This window comes from Artemia franciscana, chromosome 12 (genome assembly GCF_032884065.1).
Source record: "Artemia franciscana chromosome 12, ASM3288406v1, whole genome shotgun sequence".
Taxonomy (NCBI): domain Eukaryota; kingdom Metazoa; phylum Arthropoda; class Branchiopoda; order Anostraca; family Artemiidae; genus Artemia; species Artemia franciscana.
In genome coordinates, this window is record NC_088874.1 from 42,210,296 (window position 1) to 42,230,751 (window position 20,456).

At 34.3% G+C, this 20,456-nt stretch overlaps 1 protein-coding gene across 1 annotated transcript; it reads left to right on the forward strand.

The window, feature by feature from the left end:
- The first annotated feature begins 1,202 nt into the window (after positions 1-1,202).
- LOC136034216 (uncharacterized) lies at positions 1,203-16,854 on the forward strand. The gene is made up of 2 exons (XM_065715382.1): positions 1,203-1,469; positions 16,137-16,854. Exon 2 carries the CDS (start codon positions 16,209-16,211, stop codon positions 16,767-16,769), a length of 561 nt encoding a protein of 186 aa, XP_065571454.1. The 5' UTR covers positions 1,203-1,469; positions 16,137-16,208; the 3' UTR covers positions 16,770-16,854.
- Positions 16,855-20,456: the final 3,602 nt, after the last annotated feature.

A 20,456-nucleotide genomic window follows, 5' to 3' on the forward strand; every position in this document is an offset into this window, starting at 1 on the left:
CTTGCTTCAGTTTTTTATCAAAAAACTTTTTCTAAACTCTTTTGAACAAGTCCCTTGTTTCACCACGTTTGAATTTTTGCGCTTTTGAAAAGAAAAGCAGTGCGGATACGATAAAAAAAAAAATCCCTAAGACGGAAACGAACCTGAAAAGCACAAATTAAAAGCAGTTGCAGTTAAGAAAAAAAGGAAAATAAATACATATGGTACTGATTTTGAAAAAATGCCAAAAAGTGTCCTTTTTTTCAGAAAGTGGCCTTTTTTCGCCCAATAGTGGCACGGTGTCACCCAGAGTGAAAAAGTGTCAAAAAAGCACTAAAAGTGTCCCTTTGGCAACCTAGATAAGGAGTCTAATGGTACTGTTTTTAAACATGTTTTCTTCAGAAAAGCCTCCCAAGATGTAGACTAAGCCTCCCCGGCTCTTATTTGTTGGCATGTTTTCTCTAGAAGTGACCAGCCAGAAAACTGATATCCTAAATAGCCTACAACCATTGCTGCCATTTAAATGCAATACTGCTCTTCATCTCTAGCCTCTAATACTGTATTTATACCTAAGGTATATACAGAATTACCAGTTTTTATTAGCATATTAGCATAAAAGACCTAGCCTACAAGTAAAGTGAAGATACAACTCAAGGCACTCTTTTATGCTCTTTCTACTTATAGACTAAAGTCCTTTACAGACCCTCAAAGATGATACCTTTTTCTCTGTTTGAGATATAGCCTACCTATATAGGCTGATTTATGTTAGGAGCACTCTTGTTAAAACAAGTTTACCAATAACTTGAATTCAGAGCGACAAAACAGATAATCAACAAATACATGAGAAATATACAATATGGGCTTTATATTCAGGCTAAGCTAGAAAGATTATGTTAAAACTAAATTTGCAAGTAAATCAATTATTATATTCCAAAAGAGCATAAAATTGGTATGTTCATTTTATTCATAAGTCACTTATGTGAACTTCTCAATATTTACTGTATTCAGTTCAGAGGAGTCCCTTTACAAAAGTACTACATAGCAAGGTTTAACCAAGTTCAAGAAGGTAAAGTCCATTAAAACTGGGATAGCCATGAATGTTGCAGTAAATACATCAAATCAACCTTTCTTCGGAAGGGTACTTAATTTTCATGGCCGTATGTCTTAGACCGTGTCCGAAATCTTATTACACAAAGAATGCTGCATCTGGATGCAGGGTTAATTCTGAATACTCAGTCCGAAAACTGTTTTCGTCATTTGTTCTTTGAAGCTCAAATCCCTACTCAACAGCAACTCAGTAGTAGGGGAAGAAACAGAAATCAACCATCAGATTGGAAATAGCAATAGCCTCCATGTAGCTCCTAATCACTTTGCTACTACTGCAAATTAAAGTACTGGACATTCTTTTGCTCTGTCTGATGGAGGAGCAATTTTTTCTCTTGCAGATAATGCATGCATAATTGTCAAGACTTTGATTTTGGATAGCTTAGGTCAGACACTGGGTATATCTAGCATTTACTATAGTCTTTGGTAGGCCTATGTCTAACAATAAGTAAGGCCCATGACTTTTTCATGATGGCAATCAAGATCAAAGGTCATCACTAGATTCAAGGATCAAATTTTCTCTGGCCTTTGAAATCTAGTGGTCATGCAAATTGGGTGATCATTAGATTTGTAACATAGTGCATATGCACTGCTGTACTAAATATATCTCTAGAAAAAATAAAATATAAATGTCTCCAGAACCATCTAGACCATATCTAGTAAGCTAATAGAACTGAGTTTTTCCATTACCAAGCTGCTGCTAAGAATCAGAAACACAAAGAATTGAGATTAGAAGGCAGTTGTGTTTATAGGCCTTGATTATTTATACCAATTAGATTTGTCCTATATTTTACCATCTTTTAGCTGAATCCTTTTGTTTTGCATTTGCTTTGCTAAAAATTTGTCTTAAAAAGTGCCAAGTTTAGAGAATTATGTTAGTATTTTTCTTGCTGATCAGAACAATTGTCTTTACAAATCCTTCTGTTTAAAGCATTTTAGAGAGATTATAAGTGCATCATGGGCACATTGCAGTCTCAAATGAGCTTGTGGAAAAGAAATAGAACACATAATTTTTCTTATTTTGTATTATTTCAAGACCAGAATATCACAAAACTAAGCTTTCATATTGCTTACTGTATCTTAAGTAAATACAATTCCTGATGGAGTTTTGTTGATACCTGTCTTATATTCAATTTGTCTAAATAAAATGCATATTGTTTATGGGCAGCAACTATGACTTGAGTTTTTTTTAATATTTTATTTTTTCAAACAATTGTTGTTCTGTGGTTACATTTGTGTTCCTTCCTAAGTGGCTGGCTCTCTAGCTTGAGAATCCTTTGTCCAAAGGGCACAGGTTTAATTCCTGGCATTACAAGATTATTTGGTTTGGGACAGGGATCAGTGATGTGACTCTGATAGCTCAGCTAGAATTGGCCCAACTTTAAAAAGTTACCTAAAGAAATGTGGGGACAGTAAGCAGGAAGGCTATGCAAAAGCACAGGATGGCTGGCCCCTAGCGTCCTATTGCACTTCCTGGCTAAAGGATCACCTTGTCCTTTACTGGGCTTCTGACTTATTAAACATAAATACAAATGAAGAAATGACAGTAGGGTAGTTGTTCCTTTTCAATGAATTGTTGATGTATAGACAAGAGTGTGGGTCATGAGAGATGGCTGGTTAAGGTTTTGCGAGGTATAAAATTTTAGGCAATTGCTCAGGTTGGCAACTGAGCACAAAAGTAAAATTTTGTGAATGATTTTTCTTTGTGACTGTAATACTTATGTAATTTCAAGTATTTTATAGTTAATCTTTATTGTTTTATTTTAATTGCAATTGCCCTAGGACTTTAGTATAGTTAAGCCAACTTACATCCATCCATTTTCTTCAAACAGACAGGAGTTCTATGTTCCCTAGCTTCAATAAATTTATATGCAATTTTGAGACCAAGGGTTACAAAGTAGGTAAAAACTTGCAAATGGAACTGTGGTGCAACTAATTAATTTTTAAAGAATGTATATCAACTTAAAGAATTAAAAAAAATAATTTGGAATTCAAACAAGACAAATAAATAAATAGAAGTATCCCTTTACAATCATTTAATGAATGGTCACAAATGTAGGTTACTATTAAGATTGAAATGAACAAAGCTTCAATTATGAATCTGTTTTCTTTTGACATACTCAAGGGGCAAACCTCCAAGCTTCGATAAATTCAATCTCACTTTCAGGCTCTTTTCAATGGGAACTTTTTTTGGATTTTTTTTTTACCAACTAAAAACAGTAGGGAAAGTATCAGGTATAAGTGACTTAAGAGACTTGACAACATTTAGAAAAAGCTAAATGCAACGTGATCTAAATAAGGATGCTATTGTAGAGTATCAAAGAGAGGCCTACAGATATATCCCAAATAAAGTAAAGGCATATTACAAAGAACAAGAACAGGTTCATAGAATACCATTGAAGTGGTAAAGAAACAAGGAAATTGCAAAAATTGAGATTATAAGATTAACAAGAAACTATGAAAATTGAAGCACAGTACTAGCCTCCTTCCAACGGGACAAATAAGGGGATTCACACCCCAAGGCTCTGACTACTTTCAACTACACCTTTAGGAGCCAAAAACAAATTAAATACATTTTTTCACACATGTCAAATATGACAGTTGACTCAGGAGTTTAGGGTCAGGTATTCAACACTCTGTGGTGCCACAAATGGAAGGACCTTTGCTGTCATAAGCATTGTTGATCCTAGCACACACCCACACTCAAATATAATATTATGTAAAATCATAAACATCTTAAACAGCAAAAATAAAACTTTTTTTTTATTTTTGATAAATATTATTTGAAAAAGGACACTACAAGGCGAATATCAGGTTCATCAGCATGCTAAATTTGATGTGACAATGATAAAATTAGTTTAATCTTTTCTGGGATCAAATGTGTTAACTATAGATAACACAGACATTGCAATTTCTATTTCTCCATCCATGTGTTTGATTGAGATTCTGAGACTATGACCCTAGGTAAAAAAGGCTAAGGCTTTTAAAGTTTTTTTCATTGACCTTAGGTCAAATAGGGAAAGAGGAGGGGGTTCTATACACAAAAAGTAGAAAATTTTTGTTGATTTGCTGAAGTTAGTGAAAGGAGTATCAAATCAAACAGTTCATGGTAACAAACTGTAGTAGGGAGCAACCCGGCTCAAAAGTAACCAAAACTCAAAAAAAGGTATTTTGATACCAATAGCTGCATCAAAAGAATCGCATTTTAATGCTGATTTCAAATATATAAATTTCATCAAGTTTAGTCTTACCCATCAAAAGTTACGAGCCTGAGAAAATTTGCCTTATTTTAGAAAATAGGGGGAAACACCCCCTAAAAGTCATAGAATCTTAACGAAAATTACACCATCAGATTCAGCGTATCAGTGAACCCTACTGTAGAAGTTACAAGCTCCTATCTACAAAAATGTGGAATTTTGTATTTTTTGCCAGAAGGCAGATCATGGATGCATGTTTATTTGTTTTTTTTTCTCCAGGGGTGATCGTATCGACCCAGTTGTCCTAGAATGTTGCGAGAGGGCTCATTCTATCGGAAATGAAAAGTTCTAGTGCCTTTTTTAAGTGACCAAAAAATTGAAGGGCACCTAGGCCCCCTCCACGCTAATTATTCTCCCAAAGTCAACGGATCAAAATTCTGAGATGGCCAGTTTATTCAGCGTAGTCGAAAAACCTTATAACTATGTCTTTGGGGACGACTTACTCCCCCACAGTCCCCATGGGAGGGGCTACAAGTTACAATTTGCCGAAATTAAACCCGTTTTTTCGTTCAATTTCCCTCCTCCTTAAACGGCGCTTTTCAGATATTGAAATGTATGATTTATTAAATTGTAAGGGCACATGCCCGCATGAGTACTAGAATTCCACCTCAGGCTATGTGAGGAGACATTACCGTCCATCGAATCGTTGTATAATACACTTTCTGATTGTCAATGCACTACCGCTGACTATGAGTTTTCTAAAACAAATTGGGCAAGGGGCTGTAAAAATGGGGATGATTATTACAAAATGTACTGGCAATATATTTATTGACGTTATTGGATATTGTGTGCAAGAAAACGTATAAAATCTATCAGGAATTTGGTTTGGATTTGGGTTATTATTTTTCAACTCCCCATCTGTTGATGAATTAAATTATAAAAATGAGTAAAGCAACAATGGACATGATCACCAAAGTAGATCAATATCTTTTTGCAGAAAAATCATATAAGGGAGGGTATGTTTTGCACGGGGATCGTATCTTGGAAACTAACCCGACTGGACAATGCACTGGTGAAAAGTCCAATGCAGTTTTCAGGATATGAATTCCCTCTATCTGTCGTCAATACCTCACTACTCTTTGCCAAGTGGTAGTCACAAATGGCTTCACAATAATTTTGCTTCAAACATCCCCGAAATTGCCACCGATAAGGAGAAAGGACCGCAAGGATGTTTTTTTTTTAAAATTCATAGTGAAATATCTTTTGAACTTCTTGACTCGGTAAAAGATTTTGTCTTTCCGTGCATAAGCAGATCAGTGACTAAGGACTCTTTGAGTCTTTCTTTGGCAGAGGTGGCGGATATGCACTGGTCACCTTCAAAATAATAACTAATTGCCAAACTTGATCCGAAACAGAATATTGTTGTTCAGCTTGTTCTTTTGTGATGGATGGTAGCCAACCGTTTTAGGGTCACAAAGATTCATAAAGCCCTCTAATTTGATTAAAAAAGCATACAAGAAAATGTACATTGACACGTTTGTCAGTAAACGTTCAGAAGCAAAAACGAAAGTTGAAAAAGAAGTCTATATATTTCCAATTCGGCCTTCAGTGAAATGTGCGAACGTTTACGCAAGAGGAGCTGTTGTGACGTTGTAACCAACCAAAAGAATGCGCTTGAATCATTGCTGATCGCAACTATAAACCAATAGGTCTTACATAGGAAAAAAAGAAATGCCATTTTAAATAAAAATATGGCTGCTGGTATATCAATTACAGAAATATCCAAGAAACTTATGTTGTCATTCTTTTAAAATCTGTGTAAGTTCCAATTGCCGAAAGAGGGGGAAGTTCAAGTGTATTTTGGAGACATTGGTTCACTACTGTTATAAATAAAAACTGATTATTTATTAAATGATTTGGAAAATAGTAATCGCATTAGCTGTCGAATGGACTTTACCAATCTGAATGAGTCTATTTATCCGGTGCTAGTAAGTGCCATACCCAAAATCAACTATTATTGCTCAAGTCTGGGATGGGGAGCGACTAGATATCCCATGGCACGCTTGCAAGTCCGAAGGTGCACTGTGTACAAATGCAAAATGAGGATATCAAACAAATTTTCAAGGGGGTGCTTAATCACTGGTATTAAACATAATTTAGATATGAGGGTTTATAGAAACTGCGTGGAAAGTAGTTTAGCTCCTAAAGTGAAAGTAATGGTAATTCGTTCTTTTAAATATAAAAGCTACACAGTCAGGGTAGAAAAAATGCCTTTTCTACCACATTGGACAAAATATATGTACGTGAGGGTGGTGTGAGAGTACAACCTAGGGGCACTATTGCTTTTCAGATCGAGATGATTATGTACAGTATAGACAACGTCTCGGTCTAAAGGAACTTTTTTACGTTAAATACAATTTATGTTTCATTGGTAAAAAGGAAACGCCTGTTAAAGATTCTAGAACAATGACTCAACCAAAAGAGGAAGATTCAACTTTTTCCAATGTTTTGTCAAGTGTTGAAGATCTACTACCACACTCATACGCTTGAACAAAGTAAAAGCCTCTTAATATATCTCATGAAAAGCGAACACAATCAATTTGATAGGAACAAAAAACGAATTATAATTCAAGGGAAAAGTTATAATATGCTTGATTTAATGTATGATATCACGAAAAGAGAAATCATCAATGCAACAGCACAAACACACAAAAAAAGAAAAAAAAAAGAAAAAAAGAGAGACAGAAGGAGAAAAGGAAGACTGTTTTCCTAAATTAGTGATTAATATAAACCAGCACTTGAATGAGGCCTTAACCCTACTCATCCATACAATCACATAGGTCAAACAGCATAGCCACACAAATCAACCATAAAGAATAATCCATGGACAGGCAGTCATGTCGTCAATAAGTATAAGTCGTCATTTACCAAACAATAGAAAAAATAATATAGACAAATAATTCAGAGGCAACACCCAACATAAGGGCCCATCAGGAGAATACACTGGCCTATATAGGGTTTCGCCACTCTAAATTCTCTACCCAGCACAGTGTTGTGGCTACCACAGAATATCCATGGCATCCCTGCGTCAGGTATCACCCCCAAAATATATGCCTATGAAAGAAAAAAAAACCAGCAAATATAAAACAACCAAGTAAAACCAAAACAAGCTTATCCTGTTAATATATCCCTCCGTTTAGCAACAATAGGTAAACTAAATATTATAAATTTTACCTAATCACAAATATTAACACATTGCAAAAAACCTGAATGAACTAAACAATTATAGAATTCATCTTTACCATGTGGCAAATTTTTAAGAAAATCCGCTCAATTAGAAACACAATTCAAAATAAATGGCGCTGCGACAACATTTCTCGAACCTCCGAAATTATAGTTTAAATAGAGCCTCCGAACTATAGTTTAAATTTCTCGCCCTCATATATGCTCTCTACTTTAACAGAAAGTCTTAGCATAAGAGGGGGAGGTGGATGGAGATATATTTGGATGGTGGTTGTTTGTCCCAAACATCCACATCCTGTGGATGTTTGGGAGAACGTGATTGTTTTTTTTTCATTAATTATTTTAGGATGCTTATAGGAATGTTTGTGTAGGTAATTTTTATTTATTTATTTTTTAATTTAACATATTAGTTTAGGATGTCTCTAGGAATGTATGTAGGAAATTGCTACGCATTAGAAATTTTTTTTCCCCTAGCGTAGTGATTTATATCTTTAATGGTTTATATTTTGTTTATTATGTTAAATAAAGTGAAAAGTCATTAAAACATCAAAAGTCTATACTGATCTTTGCTGTAGTCTCTCCTGCTGTATAATTTCTAACTAAATAATCTATTTCAAATGAGCCGAAGGGTGATTTACTTTAAAAATTAAAAAATCCTTTTTTCTTTTTTTTCTTTTTTTCTACTAAAAAATAGGCTGGTATAGTAACTGTCTATTTTTTGTCGAATAGACATCACTGACGAGCACAAACTGGCGATGGAAAAGCTGATATATATTTTTTATTATCAATAGGGCCTAAACTAACTCCATAAGTCAGCTAATGACGAAAAAAAAAACAAAAAAACAACGAAGATACATCGGAAAAATGAAAAGACTAAAGAAGGGTGATTTCCTTTACAAATTTAACAATAACCAATACTCAAGATTCTATGTTTTATTAATTCATAAAGAAAATCGATAAACAGTTTTTTTTTTTTTTTTTTTACTGACAAATAGGCTGGCATAGTTACCATCTGTTTTTTTTTGTCGAATAGACACGATTGACGAGCACAAATTGGCGATGGAAAAGCTGATATATATATTTTTTATTATCAATAGGCCTAAACTAACTCTACAAGTCAGCTAAAGACGGAAACAAGCAACGAAGATATATCGGAAAAATGAAAAGACTGAAGAAGGGTGATTTCCTTTACAAATTAAACAATAACCAATACTCAAGATTCTATGTTTTATTAATCCATAAAGAAAATCGATCAACAGTTTTTTTTTGTTTTGTTTTTACTGACAAATAGGCTGGCATAGTTACTATCTGTTTTGTTGTCATGATTGACGAGCACAAACTGGCGACGGAAAAGCTGATATATATATTTTTTATTATTAACAGGCCTAAAACCAACTCCATACGTCCACCAATGATGGAAAAAAAAACAACGAAGATATAAGGGAAAATGAAAAGACTAAAGCAATATATGGTCCTTTTGCCTTGAATACCTGCAGTCCATGACAAAATACTCCACTGGTTTTGGCAGTTACATAATTACCAGCAACACTAGTAGTGTGTCCATAGAAAACATGGAAATTTCCAGAAATCCCACTGCTTCATTAAAAAAATCGAAAAACTAATCCTCAGTAAAGATAGTAATAATCAGAAGAAGCTCGATCCTTAACTGAACTCCAACATTGCCTTCTATTAACCATAATGTACTAAATAGTAAATTTATCACGACATGATAACCAGGAGCGACCCGGCTCAATAGTAACCAAAACTCTAAGAAATTAAGGGAAACACCCCCTAAAAGTCGTAGGATCTTAACGAAAATGACACCATCAGATTCAGCTTATCAGAGAACCCTACTGTAGAAGTTTCAAGCTCCTATCTACAAAAATGTGGAATTTTGTACTTTTTGCCAGAAGACAAATCATGGGTGCGTGTTTATTTGTTGTTTTTTTTTGTTTTGTTTTTTCCAGGGGTCATCGTATCGACCAAGTGGTCCTAGAATGTCGCAAGAGGGCTTGTTCTAACGGAAATGAAAAGTTCTAGTGCCCTTTTTAAGTGACCAAAAAAATTGGAGGGCATCTAGGGTTATGGGTTACAAATCGTAAAGGACTTTTATCATTGGAAAATCATCTATACAACTTTTTACTTACATTAAACTTTCCAAAAAGTCTTATTACCAGTAAGAAATTTCTAAAGAAATTAAAGGAGCATAGTAATGTAACATTAAAAGAAGGAGAAGAAGATTTTAAATAAATACAAGCACATCTAGCGCTAACACTAGTAGTTGTAGAAGTAATGATTTAATGACCCCAGTGCTGGCTAGACAAAAGTGAAGACGTATTGATATCAACTCATCACCATCAACACTAGTATGCAAAAGGGTATTGGACTCTACTATACGTGTTTGCGTTCAAAATTGTTGAAGTTTTGAAACGTGATCGTGAACATATTGGTGAAGCGGGAAGATTATGTTCCCCCGCCACAATTTCTCAAGTCATTGGACTTAAAAAAGGGTTAGCGAGGTTGTATACATAAAATGAACCAGATTACACTCTACAATCGAAATTATAGGGTTCGTGATAATCATTATCGAAAAACTACGTTCTCTCTCCCACTACAAATAATGCAGGCAGGTCCCTTAACTCTAGATGAGATTCAAAGGAATTACAATACACCCTAAAAATATATTCTACTTGCAATCAGTGTCTTTAGTCACTCTGCATACGCTATTCCATTGCGGAAAAAGATAGGTGTTGAAGTAGCTAGGGTTACAGATAGTATTCTTGATCAAGAATGTTATAGAGAAATTCCAACGGATCGAGGTAGTGAATTTGCTAATCCACATGTAGATGATGTATTAGAGTAATATAATACAATGCTCTATAATAGTCATAGTCATATAAAGGCTACACTGACCAAACGATTGATAAGAACTACTCGACGTTTAATTTCAAGATATTGTGCAATGAAAAATACTGCGGCTTTTATTAAGATTAAGATAAAATCATGCAAATTTACAATCAAGGTCCCCATTGATCTCCCTCCAACGTTAGCCCTCAGGAAGCTCATTGAGGTGATCATGATACACTAGATACTTTTCTTAAACAATGTTCCAGTGAAGAGGCTGTTAAGAACAGATTCAATCTTGGTGATATAGTTTGAATTAAAAGAATAACTAATAGTTTTGAAAACGAGAATTACTTATGGTTCACTGAACTTTTTAAGGTGTAAAAAATCCTAGACACTAAACCTATAACATGTAGTCTACGAGACACCAAAGATGAAGCAATTCTCGGTGGTTTTTGTGACAATAAACTTTTAAAAGGTAAATATAATAATGAAATCTATCAAACTGAAAAGATAATAAAGAGTCGTACACACAGGGGCAAGAGACAGTTGCTTGTTTGTTGGCTAGGATATAACTCTGATTTTGATTCTTGGGATGCAGTTGAAGACATATGCAAGGCCCAATGATTTCTATGTAGCATTCATGCCTAATGTCTCTGATCTACTCTGCAATGATTTGAATAAAACATGTGATTTGTGGAGAGAACTCTCCTACCATCAAATTTGATGGCGAGTATGAAGTTGCTCTTGTCTATTGTATTCTCGAAATTACCTATGATATCCTCAGAAAAATCGTACATATGACATAGAAGTTAGACCACATGACTGGCCATTCATTACAAAGCATTGGATAAAATCAATGAATTTGGGTGAATATCCCTTGGTCATACTACCCATGCAAGGATTTTGGCAGCATAAATCATTTGTTTCGTGCTATCAATAGAAGAATCTCAATTTGTAAAAATGATGCCTTTCCGTTTACTGGATCAATATCTTTAATGGATATTTAATGGATCTATTTAATGGATTCAATGGATCAAGGCAAGATCTACATTAGTTCTCCTCGCATTGGCAATGAGGCTATTCTCATCGATAGTCTGAGGGATGTTTTTGGTTTTAAGTAAAATATAATCAAAAGTAGAAGTGCTGGAAGCACCATTGGCATTGATTGTGTCATTTGTGACAACTATCCAGCTGTTGTATATTTCTTTACGCTTCGTTCGTTGAAACATCGAAAGTTGGCGATAGAATTGTTCCTCTCTTAAGTTTTCTTGAAGGAAAAACCAGTCAAGATCTTATTTGAAATTCGATTGGAAACTGGAAGGGCATATACCCTTGTTAATAGTCGAAAATTATTGGAGGGCAATTAACACCAATTCCACGCCCACCATTTCCCACAACACATCTAATCAAGATTTTCAGATAGCCATTTTGGTCAATGGAGTTGAAAGATCCAGAAATTAAGTCTTTGAGGATGATGGCCCCCCAAAGCCCTCATGACAAGGGTTAAAGATTATGCCTTGGGAGTAGATAAGGCTCATATAGATATGGTGACCATATAAAACTAGATGAAGCTCATTTAATTGCCAGTCAGAAGTTTTAATGCACTTTTTGAGATTCAGAGTGACAGGAGGGTGGATTAACCCCCCCCCCGTACCTCATATTTTCCCAAAACACATCTGATAGAATTTTGAAATGACGGCCTGTTGTCACAGAAACTTCGAAAAAGACTCCTTCGATTAAAAACTGAAAAGGCTAGTTCTTTTTTTAATAATTGAAGGTAAGGGAAGTTAACTAACCCACTTCCCACGCCCATCATTTACCCAAACACATCCAATCAAAACTTTGATGCAGCCTTTTTCTAACGTAGTTGAATGGTCCAGAAGCTATGTTTTTGAGGATGGCCACCCTCCCCCAGAGCCATCTGGGCATAAGGTAGGCTATACATATAGAAAGGGCGATCTTATAAACTTCGGAAGGGGCTCTTAGGATTGGTACTCAGAAGTCCCAGTGGCCTTTTTAATATTCAGAGTGAATTGAGAGGGCCAGTACCATTTTTAATAGTCAAAAGTGATTGGAGGGCAACAACACCCCCTCCAACGCCCAACATTTCCTAAAACCCATCTAATCAAAATTTTGGAATAGCCCTTTTATTGAACGTAATTGAAAGGTCGAGAAATTAATTTTTTTGAGGATGACGACCCCCCCCGTAGCCCTAAGTTAGGTTTTAAGCTAGGCCCTGGGGCATATAAGGTAAATATAGAAAGTGTGATCGTATAAACTTCGGAGGTGGCTCCTTGGATTGTTAATCGGAAGTTATAGTGACGTTTTTAAGATTCAGAGTGATTGGATGGTGGATACCCTCCCCCACACCTCGGGTTTTCCTGAAATTCATCAGATAGAAATTTTGAGATTGCCATTTGTTGTCTTGGAAACTTCAAAAAGAGCTCATTTGATTGGAAATTGAAAGTGCTGGTGCTCTTTTTAAAAGTAAAAAGTGATTGGAGGGCAGCTAAACCCCCTCTCACGCCAATCATTTTTCCATACATATCCATTCAAAATTTCGAGATAGCCATTTTGTTCAAGATATTTGAAAGGTCTGGAAATTATGTGTTTGAGGATGACGACACTAAGAGCCCTTAGGGCAAGGGTTGTAAGTTTTGTCCTGGGGCCACATAAGGTACATATAGAAAGAATGATTATATAATTTTCGGAGGGGGCTCATTGGATTGTTAATCAGAAGTTCTAGTACAATTTTAAGACTCGGAGTAATCGGAAAATGGCTACTTCTCCAAAATAGAACTATAAATTACAATATATGTTCGAATGAGCCGACTGCCAATCTTCTAAAAAAAAATGGTTCGATAATATTCCCCTTGTATCTACATAATTGTATAGCTTACAGCCCATTTCTCTCGGACAATGGAGGGTTAGATTATGACCAAAGGCATAATTGTTGTACTTTTAAGCTATGCTGAAAGAAAAGCTTTCCTAATTTTTGATTGGACGACCTTAGGGGAGGGAGGTCGGAAACAAGGAGGTCTAAGTACCCTCCCCCCAGTTTTTGATTTGCCTAAAATGGCACTAGAACGTTTCATCTGCGTTTGAATTAGCCCTTTTGTAATGTTCCAGGGCCATTATTTCGATACGATAACTCCTGGAAAAAACGAACAAATAAACACCCATCCATGATCTTTCTTCTGGCAAAAAATAGAAATTCCATATTTTGGCAGACAGGAGCTTGGGGTCTCCTAGCTAAGGGTTTCTGATACGCTCAATCTTATGGTGTGGTTTTCATTAATTTGATTTGACTTTTAGGGAGTGCTTCCTCCCTTCTTCAAAAATTCAAAAAAAATTCTTCGGCTCGTAGTAGCCTTTGATGGGTGTCACATAAATGTGACACCCATTATAAGTATAAGAATTAAGTATAATTAAGTATTAATTATATAATTAACATCAATACAGATAATTAAGTATTGAATATTTGAAATCAGCAGAGTAAACCAATTCTGTCAATATATTCATTGATATGACAATTCTTTCTTTTAAGGTTTTGCCTACTATTGAGTCTCGTTACTCGTTATTTATGCTTCGTTACCACGAACTGTTTGATAACGGTAAAAGTACATGAATATGTATGCCATTCATCCAAATTTGTTCATGGATAGTAACCGGTTTTGTGAATGATTTATTCCTGTGGTACATTCCTAAAAAATTTATTCACAAAATTGTCATGCCCTGAATATGCATATCAAAGGTTCATGGTATAGTAACCGGTATGCTAATGAACTTAGCATGGGAGTATTGCCCCCCACCCTACTCACGTTATTCCTTAAGGGTATGTCAGCAAGGGAAGCAAAATAATCTCGCTTTTTTTCTTGTTTTAATTTGTTTTTGTGTTTACCTGTTAATACTATACCAACTTTTGAGCCAGGAAAAAGAACACAGAGTCTGATTGTTTCGATTTTTGCATGAAATTTTAAGCAAGTAAAAAGAAAGAAAATTTGTTGAGTCACAACATCCATCACAAGTAGGCTACACTCTATGTTATTTACTTGCTTCTCCGAAATGCTGGCCTAAATGTAACATTTTTAAAGCAACAGTTGCTTTCATTTATTTCCGCTGAATTTAACTGAAAAAGTAGTAAGATAAATTTTACTCTTATTCTATCATGAGAGAAAACACTTTCGTTTTCTCTCACACAAAACGCTTTTATTTTCAAAGTGCATCTAAAAATCTATTGTTGGTCAACTAATAGAAAAAAGAACTGATGTTATACAGGTTTCACTCATACAGAAATTATTTTTCTGGGGTAACAGGAGTAGATAGAATTAAATACAACGAAGAGGTAAATTCCATAAGAAACATAGGAAACTATAAGAAACACCGTTAAACATTAACGTTGGGTGAGGGGGATCTTCTGCTACTTAATTGTTTGATTCAAAGAAAGAACTGGAAGTGAATATTATGGAAAACCGACAATCGGTGCCAATGCTTTCTGCCTCTAGTGGCACAAAGAAAGAAATGGAAGTGAATATTAAGGAAAACCGACAATCGGTGCCAATGCTTTCTGCCTCTAGTGGCACAAAGAAAGAAATGGAAGTGAATATTAAGGAAAACCGACAATCGGTGCCAATGCTTTCTGCCTCTAGTGGCACAGTGGATTGTTCTCTATTTGTCAATATGGGGTTGAAGCGTCAATCCCAGCTGCCAAAGGGCCAATGCAAGGACCATTGTAGTCAAGAAGTGAAAATCATCGATTGGTAAACCATGATCAGCAAATATTCAACCTTCATGGAATAACAGGACAGATTTTCTATACTATAGAGGATACATCTCTTTAGCATAATTCCATGAGAAATTCATTTGCACACATACACGAGGCCTTAGAAGCCAGCCATAGCAGCCAGATCCAATATAAGGATGGATTATCATCGTGTTCATGGGAATGAGTGCTTATATCAACACTTCTCTTAGAGAGAACTGATGGCCATTTATGATCCAACCTCTGAGGCCCCCAATGTCCCTTCCCCTACCGTTTTGCACTTCTCCCTTTTCTGTACTTCTTTTTTAAGTTTAAGTTTTAGAACTTTAAATTATTTTTGCTACAGAAATTTTTTCAACTTTTTTTCATGTCTTAAAATGACATAAAACATACTTAAAACTTATGACATTTTCGAAATATGATATGAAGTCGTGATATGTTAGTCGTAATTTTTCCTATTAGAAAATAATGTTTGTGGTGACATTTTTTTCTACTAAGAATTTTTTATATAGAGTCTGAAATAGATGGATTAGGTTTTTACCAAAGTATGAGGGAGATTAATCAGATTCTTTCTAGAGTAAAGACATGTGAAGTGGGAATTTAGAATTTCAGTCAGACACAGACACGACTACCAGCTCACAAGTGGTATACTAGAGTCTGAAATAGATGAATAAGGTTTTTACCAAAGTCTTAATTGTCGCCAAAGCATAACTGGTTTAGACCTGTACTAGAGCCCTGTTGTAAAATGTATTCCAGCTCGAGCGTCACAAGGATTTTGTGATTGATTTTTTCTTTAATAGCACTTTTACGTTTCGTTTGCACAGAAATAAGTGAAAATCTTATGAAATAATTTTGATTGCTTCAAAATAATTTAATAATCTTGGACACAGAGACAAAAATTATTTTGTTTGTTAAATCTGATTTTGCTGCGCATTTGATATTGATTGTTGTGATTCTTGATATTTTTCTATTTTGTTTTCTTTTTTTGATTGTTTTGTTTCTAGCTTGTTGCAAATACAAAAGAAGAAATCATTTCTGAATGCTACTTAAGATGTAGAAGCAAAGATTTCTCAAATATGCAATGTTGTGGAACAAACTGTGAAAACACAGAGGTTCATACTCATTCCAATGCTCACAACTGTGCTGGCCATGCTCACAGCCATAGTCACTATCATGAATCAGCACAATGTCAAACTAGTGGATACGCACAAGTAGAACAGTCAGATGACATAATCGTCATTGACAAAACCAAGGAGGATATTGGACTTGCATATACTATTGATATTGACAATTATCATCGTGAAATCTACCCTCAAATTGAGGATTATAGTAGGATGGTATGTTCTGATAACGTAGACGTTATACATAATATACAAAGTGCTCATGATGACTATAGTCTCAGTGCTGAAATTCAACTTTCTGAATCAGTCACGCAAGGGAGCTATAACACCTTAGTAACTAGCCAACCCGAGGATACTCAAGCTACTAATCCTCTAATAAGTAGTACTGAAGCTACATTAAGTAATTATAATGAAGCTCAAAATCAGTCAGTAGAGGGTGAGTTAAATAAATGTGATGTAAATAACCACCCCGAACTAAAAAATGTATCTCAGTCAGAAGGGATCTCAAATTTGTGAAGTTTGTGAAGTGACAAGTGATAATGAGCTGTGCTATAAATGGATGACTAAATTCACGATTCAGAGGATTATGATTTATGATATGAGATAATTGAACAATTTTATAGATAATAAATACGTAAGTTAGTTCTTTTGGTTGACCCAAGTTTCCTGGTTTGGTTAGATCAAATTTCCGAAAGTCAGTATTGACTAAAAACTAAATGATAAGATTCGGATAATTGCTTTGGTCCCAATGATTTTAGGGCAATAGTAAAAAAAAGTCAAGAGGGTTACATATTTTGTGATGTCCCATGATGGACTGTCAAAAATCCTTCTTTGACAAATTTCTTTTTCTGTGTAAAAACTTGACAAGATTTTGATAATCTTGATAGTATCATGCAAAAGTTTGGTAATACTTGGCAAGATTTTGACAATCTTGATAATGACAGACACATACCAGAAAAATAATTTTCCAGAAGAAGTATAATTTTCATAATACCCTGCATGATTTTGTTAAAAACTGACAAGATTTTGATAATGCTGCATAAAGTTTTGATAATATCATAGAGGATTCTCATTATGTCATGTGGAATTTTGATAATATAGCACAAGATAATTAATGATTTCAGGCATGATTTTTATAATACGACAGAAGATTTTGGTAATGCTTGACAATTCTTTGATAGTAGCAGATTGAGAGAGAGAGAGAGAGAGAGAGAGAGAGAGAGAGAGAGAGAGAGAGAGAGAGAGAGAGAGAGAGAGAGAGAGAGAGAGAGAGAGAGAGAATATCCTACCATTTTGTTTTTATACGTAACATGTACAGAAGCAACAGTCTGACGCGAACCAAGACTCCAAATGTGTAGCTCATGGACGTTGACGAGAGCAAGAAATTCTTCTAGGAGTTTGGTCTTTATTTCATTTACATCTAAATGACCTGGAATAGACTGAAGAAGCAAACTGGATGCCTGAGTAACTGAAAGTTAAATTTGAGTAAAATTTTGATTACTTACAACGCATATCTAGAGCTTGCAATGTCAATTTGATGATAAAAAGGTGTGATTAAAAATCCGAAAAAAAAATTATGTCATACAGAAAAATCCTTATTCTCAATGTTTCACATCAAATAGCGGTATATATAAAAATATCAGAAGTATGAAAAAATTTACCTCTATCAGGTAAATGGAGGAGGAAAAAGTATTTATTGTCACTAACTTTTTGACAACTTATTATGGCTTCATATGAGAAAAGAGTGATGAAAGAGGCTGTATAAAAGTAACATGGAACAAAAGATATAAAAGAAGTTACAAATTATACATTAAAAAAGTCAATGGCCAGGAGACAAGTTGGGCTATAATCTTTGGAAACAGTTTCTATGGAAACTATTGGTATTGGGTACAGGTACCTATTTTTGCCTCGGATATATTTTTCGCAATGAATAATAACTGATATCAACAGTAAGATCATAAGCTACAGTATATCAGACGACAAATATATTATATTACTTTAATTCTAAGGAATTTAGTCAAATTAAATTGCGTAAATAAACTTCTTACAAAAAACTGAAGTTTCTATCTCATACGATAAATAGGTAGCGCTGTAGTATTTGCAACAAAATCTTCATATTTCTTCTATTCTAATGCTCTATTCTTCTCTAGGTTAAATAGCTCATGCTTAGACGTGAAAATTGTACCATAATGTACTTTGATTTGAACAGTCATTGGTACTTATACTATTTTTTCTGCGATAGATGATTTTTAACCTTAAAGCATCAAGGACATTAAAATAAAAACATTCTTTGAATCTTAGGCCCAACATTTTTAGGGCACCGGCAATATTATATTTTGTCAATGTTGCCACTTTGAGCAATCAAAATGAATAAGCAAAACTAATTAATTAAATCTGGGTGTGACGTTTACGGCCTATAAAATTCAATTAACAATCCGTTGATTCCAAAGACTAAGCTTTTTATTACCATAGACTTTTAGCCTATTTTTGCTGATTTTTTACCCACGCTTCTTTGCTTTTAAATTTGGCATTCGCTTCACCTGAAAACTGATAAAAACATGTATAGATCTTTTTCACTGAAAAATGAATTTCCAGATTTTCTTAATTTATTGAAAAACATTAAAAGATATTATATAAAAAATAATGAATTTAATGAGAAATTTGTAATACATTTATTTAATAATAGATTTGTTAAAATATATATTTCTGAGTAAATTTTCACTTCACCAATTTAAACAATCTCATTTCAGTTCCCTATTCTTGGTACTTTAAAAACAAATTAATAGTGTCTCTTATTATCAATAATAAAATTATCAATAAGAAAGTGACAGATAAAAATAACGAAATGACTAATGAAAATAATAATGAAAATTCTTATCAATAATTGAATTGTTAAAAAAAAAATCTGTAATAAAAATGACTTGAGTTTCTTCCATTACTCCTGTACAATTTTCGCAAAAGGGTCCTACATGGAATTAGATTCATAATCTCATTGTATAAATAATACAGCCGTAATCAGAAGAAGGGGATGCAGGCTCCCCCCTCCTAAGATTGAAAATTAAAAGAGTGCATATCTTGAATGTCTAATTGCTTAGTGTACAACCTTCCCTTAGTCTGATCCAGCCGCAAAATGAAACTTTGAATAAGCCACTTCCGGATAGCTTTTTAATTTAACATTATCGTTGATATTCAGATGTTTATATGCGACATTTCTGTCGAAGCGATCACGTCAAATATCAGCAAACATGAAGACTGTCGTATTTAATTTCACAGCACCATCACTAAACTAATAAGAGAGTGCTGGGTTCACAACAAAAGGCAACTCGGCCGCTCTTCTACTGAAAGTTCTTCGGCCGTGATACATTAAAAGACTTTATGAGATTTTCTGTAGAACGTACTTTACCTTCCCCGCAACATGACTACTCAAAATCATCTGATCCATACTTTTTCTCCAGCTTCTTATTGACCTTTCTAGATCTTTTAGTCTTCCAGGACCTAGTTTGTCAATGTCCACTTTTTGTATTTTTATATTCTGATGTCAAGGTAATTTCTATTCAGATTTCATTATGAAATCTGATGCCCAAAGAAAACTTGACTTCTAAGTCCACAGGAAGATTTTTTTTGTAGAAACAAAGCTTGATTAACATGATTTCCAATTCTCACAAAGAAATTTCGTAAGGATAAAGAGCAAAGTCATAAAATAGCAAAAAACAATCTGACATTTCAACACTGTAATTTTCTTTTTGGTTATCGCCATTAATATTATGAAACCAAAAAAGGATAAGTGAATAATCTAAAATAAATTTGAATAATCTGAATAATCTGAATAATCCTAAATTCTAAAATAAGAGCTGCATAAATCATTCCATCAAGAATGAAGCCATTCAGTTTTAAATGCACTGGTGCTTCTGGCCTCTCTTGCGCCCGCGACAAAATATTGACTACCCCCCGCTTCAAAACTCCCACAAAATTTTCAGGCCAATTTTTAACAAATTTTTATTTATTGGTAAAATTATTTTCAATTTATTGAGTGGTTAATAATGTATTTTTAATTATTTTTTCATTTATTATTTAAATTATTTAATTACTGTTAACTATTTTCATTATTATTTTATTAGTCAATTAATAGTTTATCAATCATTTTCATTTATAAACTGCGCCCTCTCTTTTATAAATAAAATTTCAAAAGTTACAAAATAATCG

Bases quoted from the DNA above. Each gene is read 5' to 3' on its own strand.
- LOC136034216 (XM_065715382.1), top strand. From the start codon at position 16,209: ATGCAATGTTGTGGAACAAACTGTGAAAACACAGAGGTTCATACTCAT.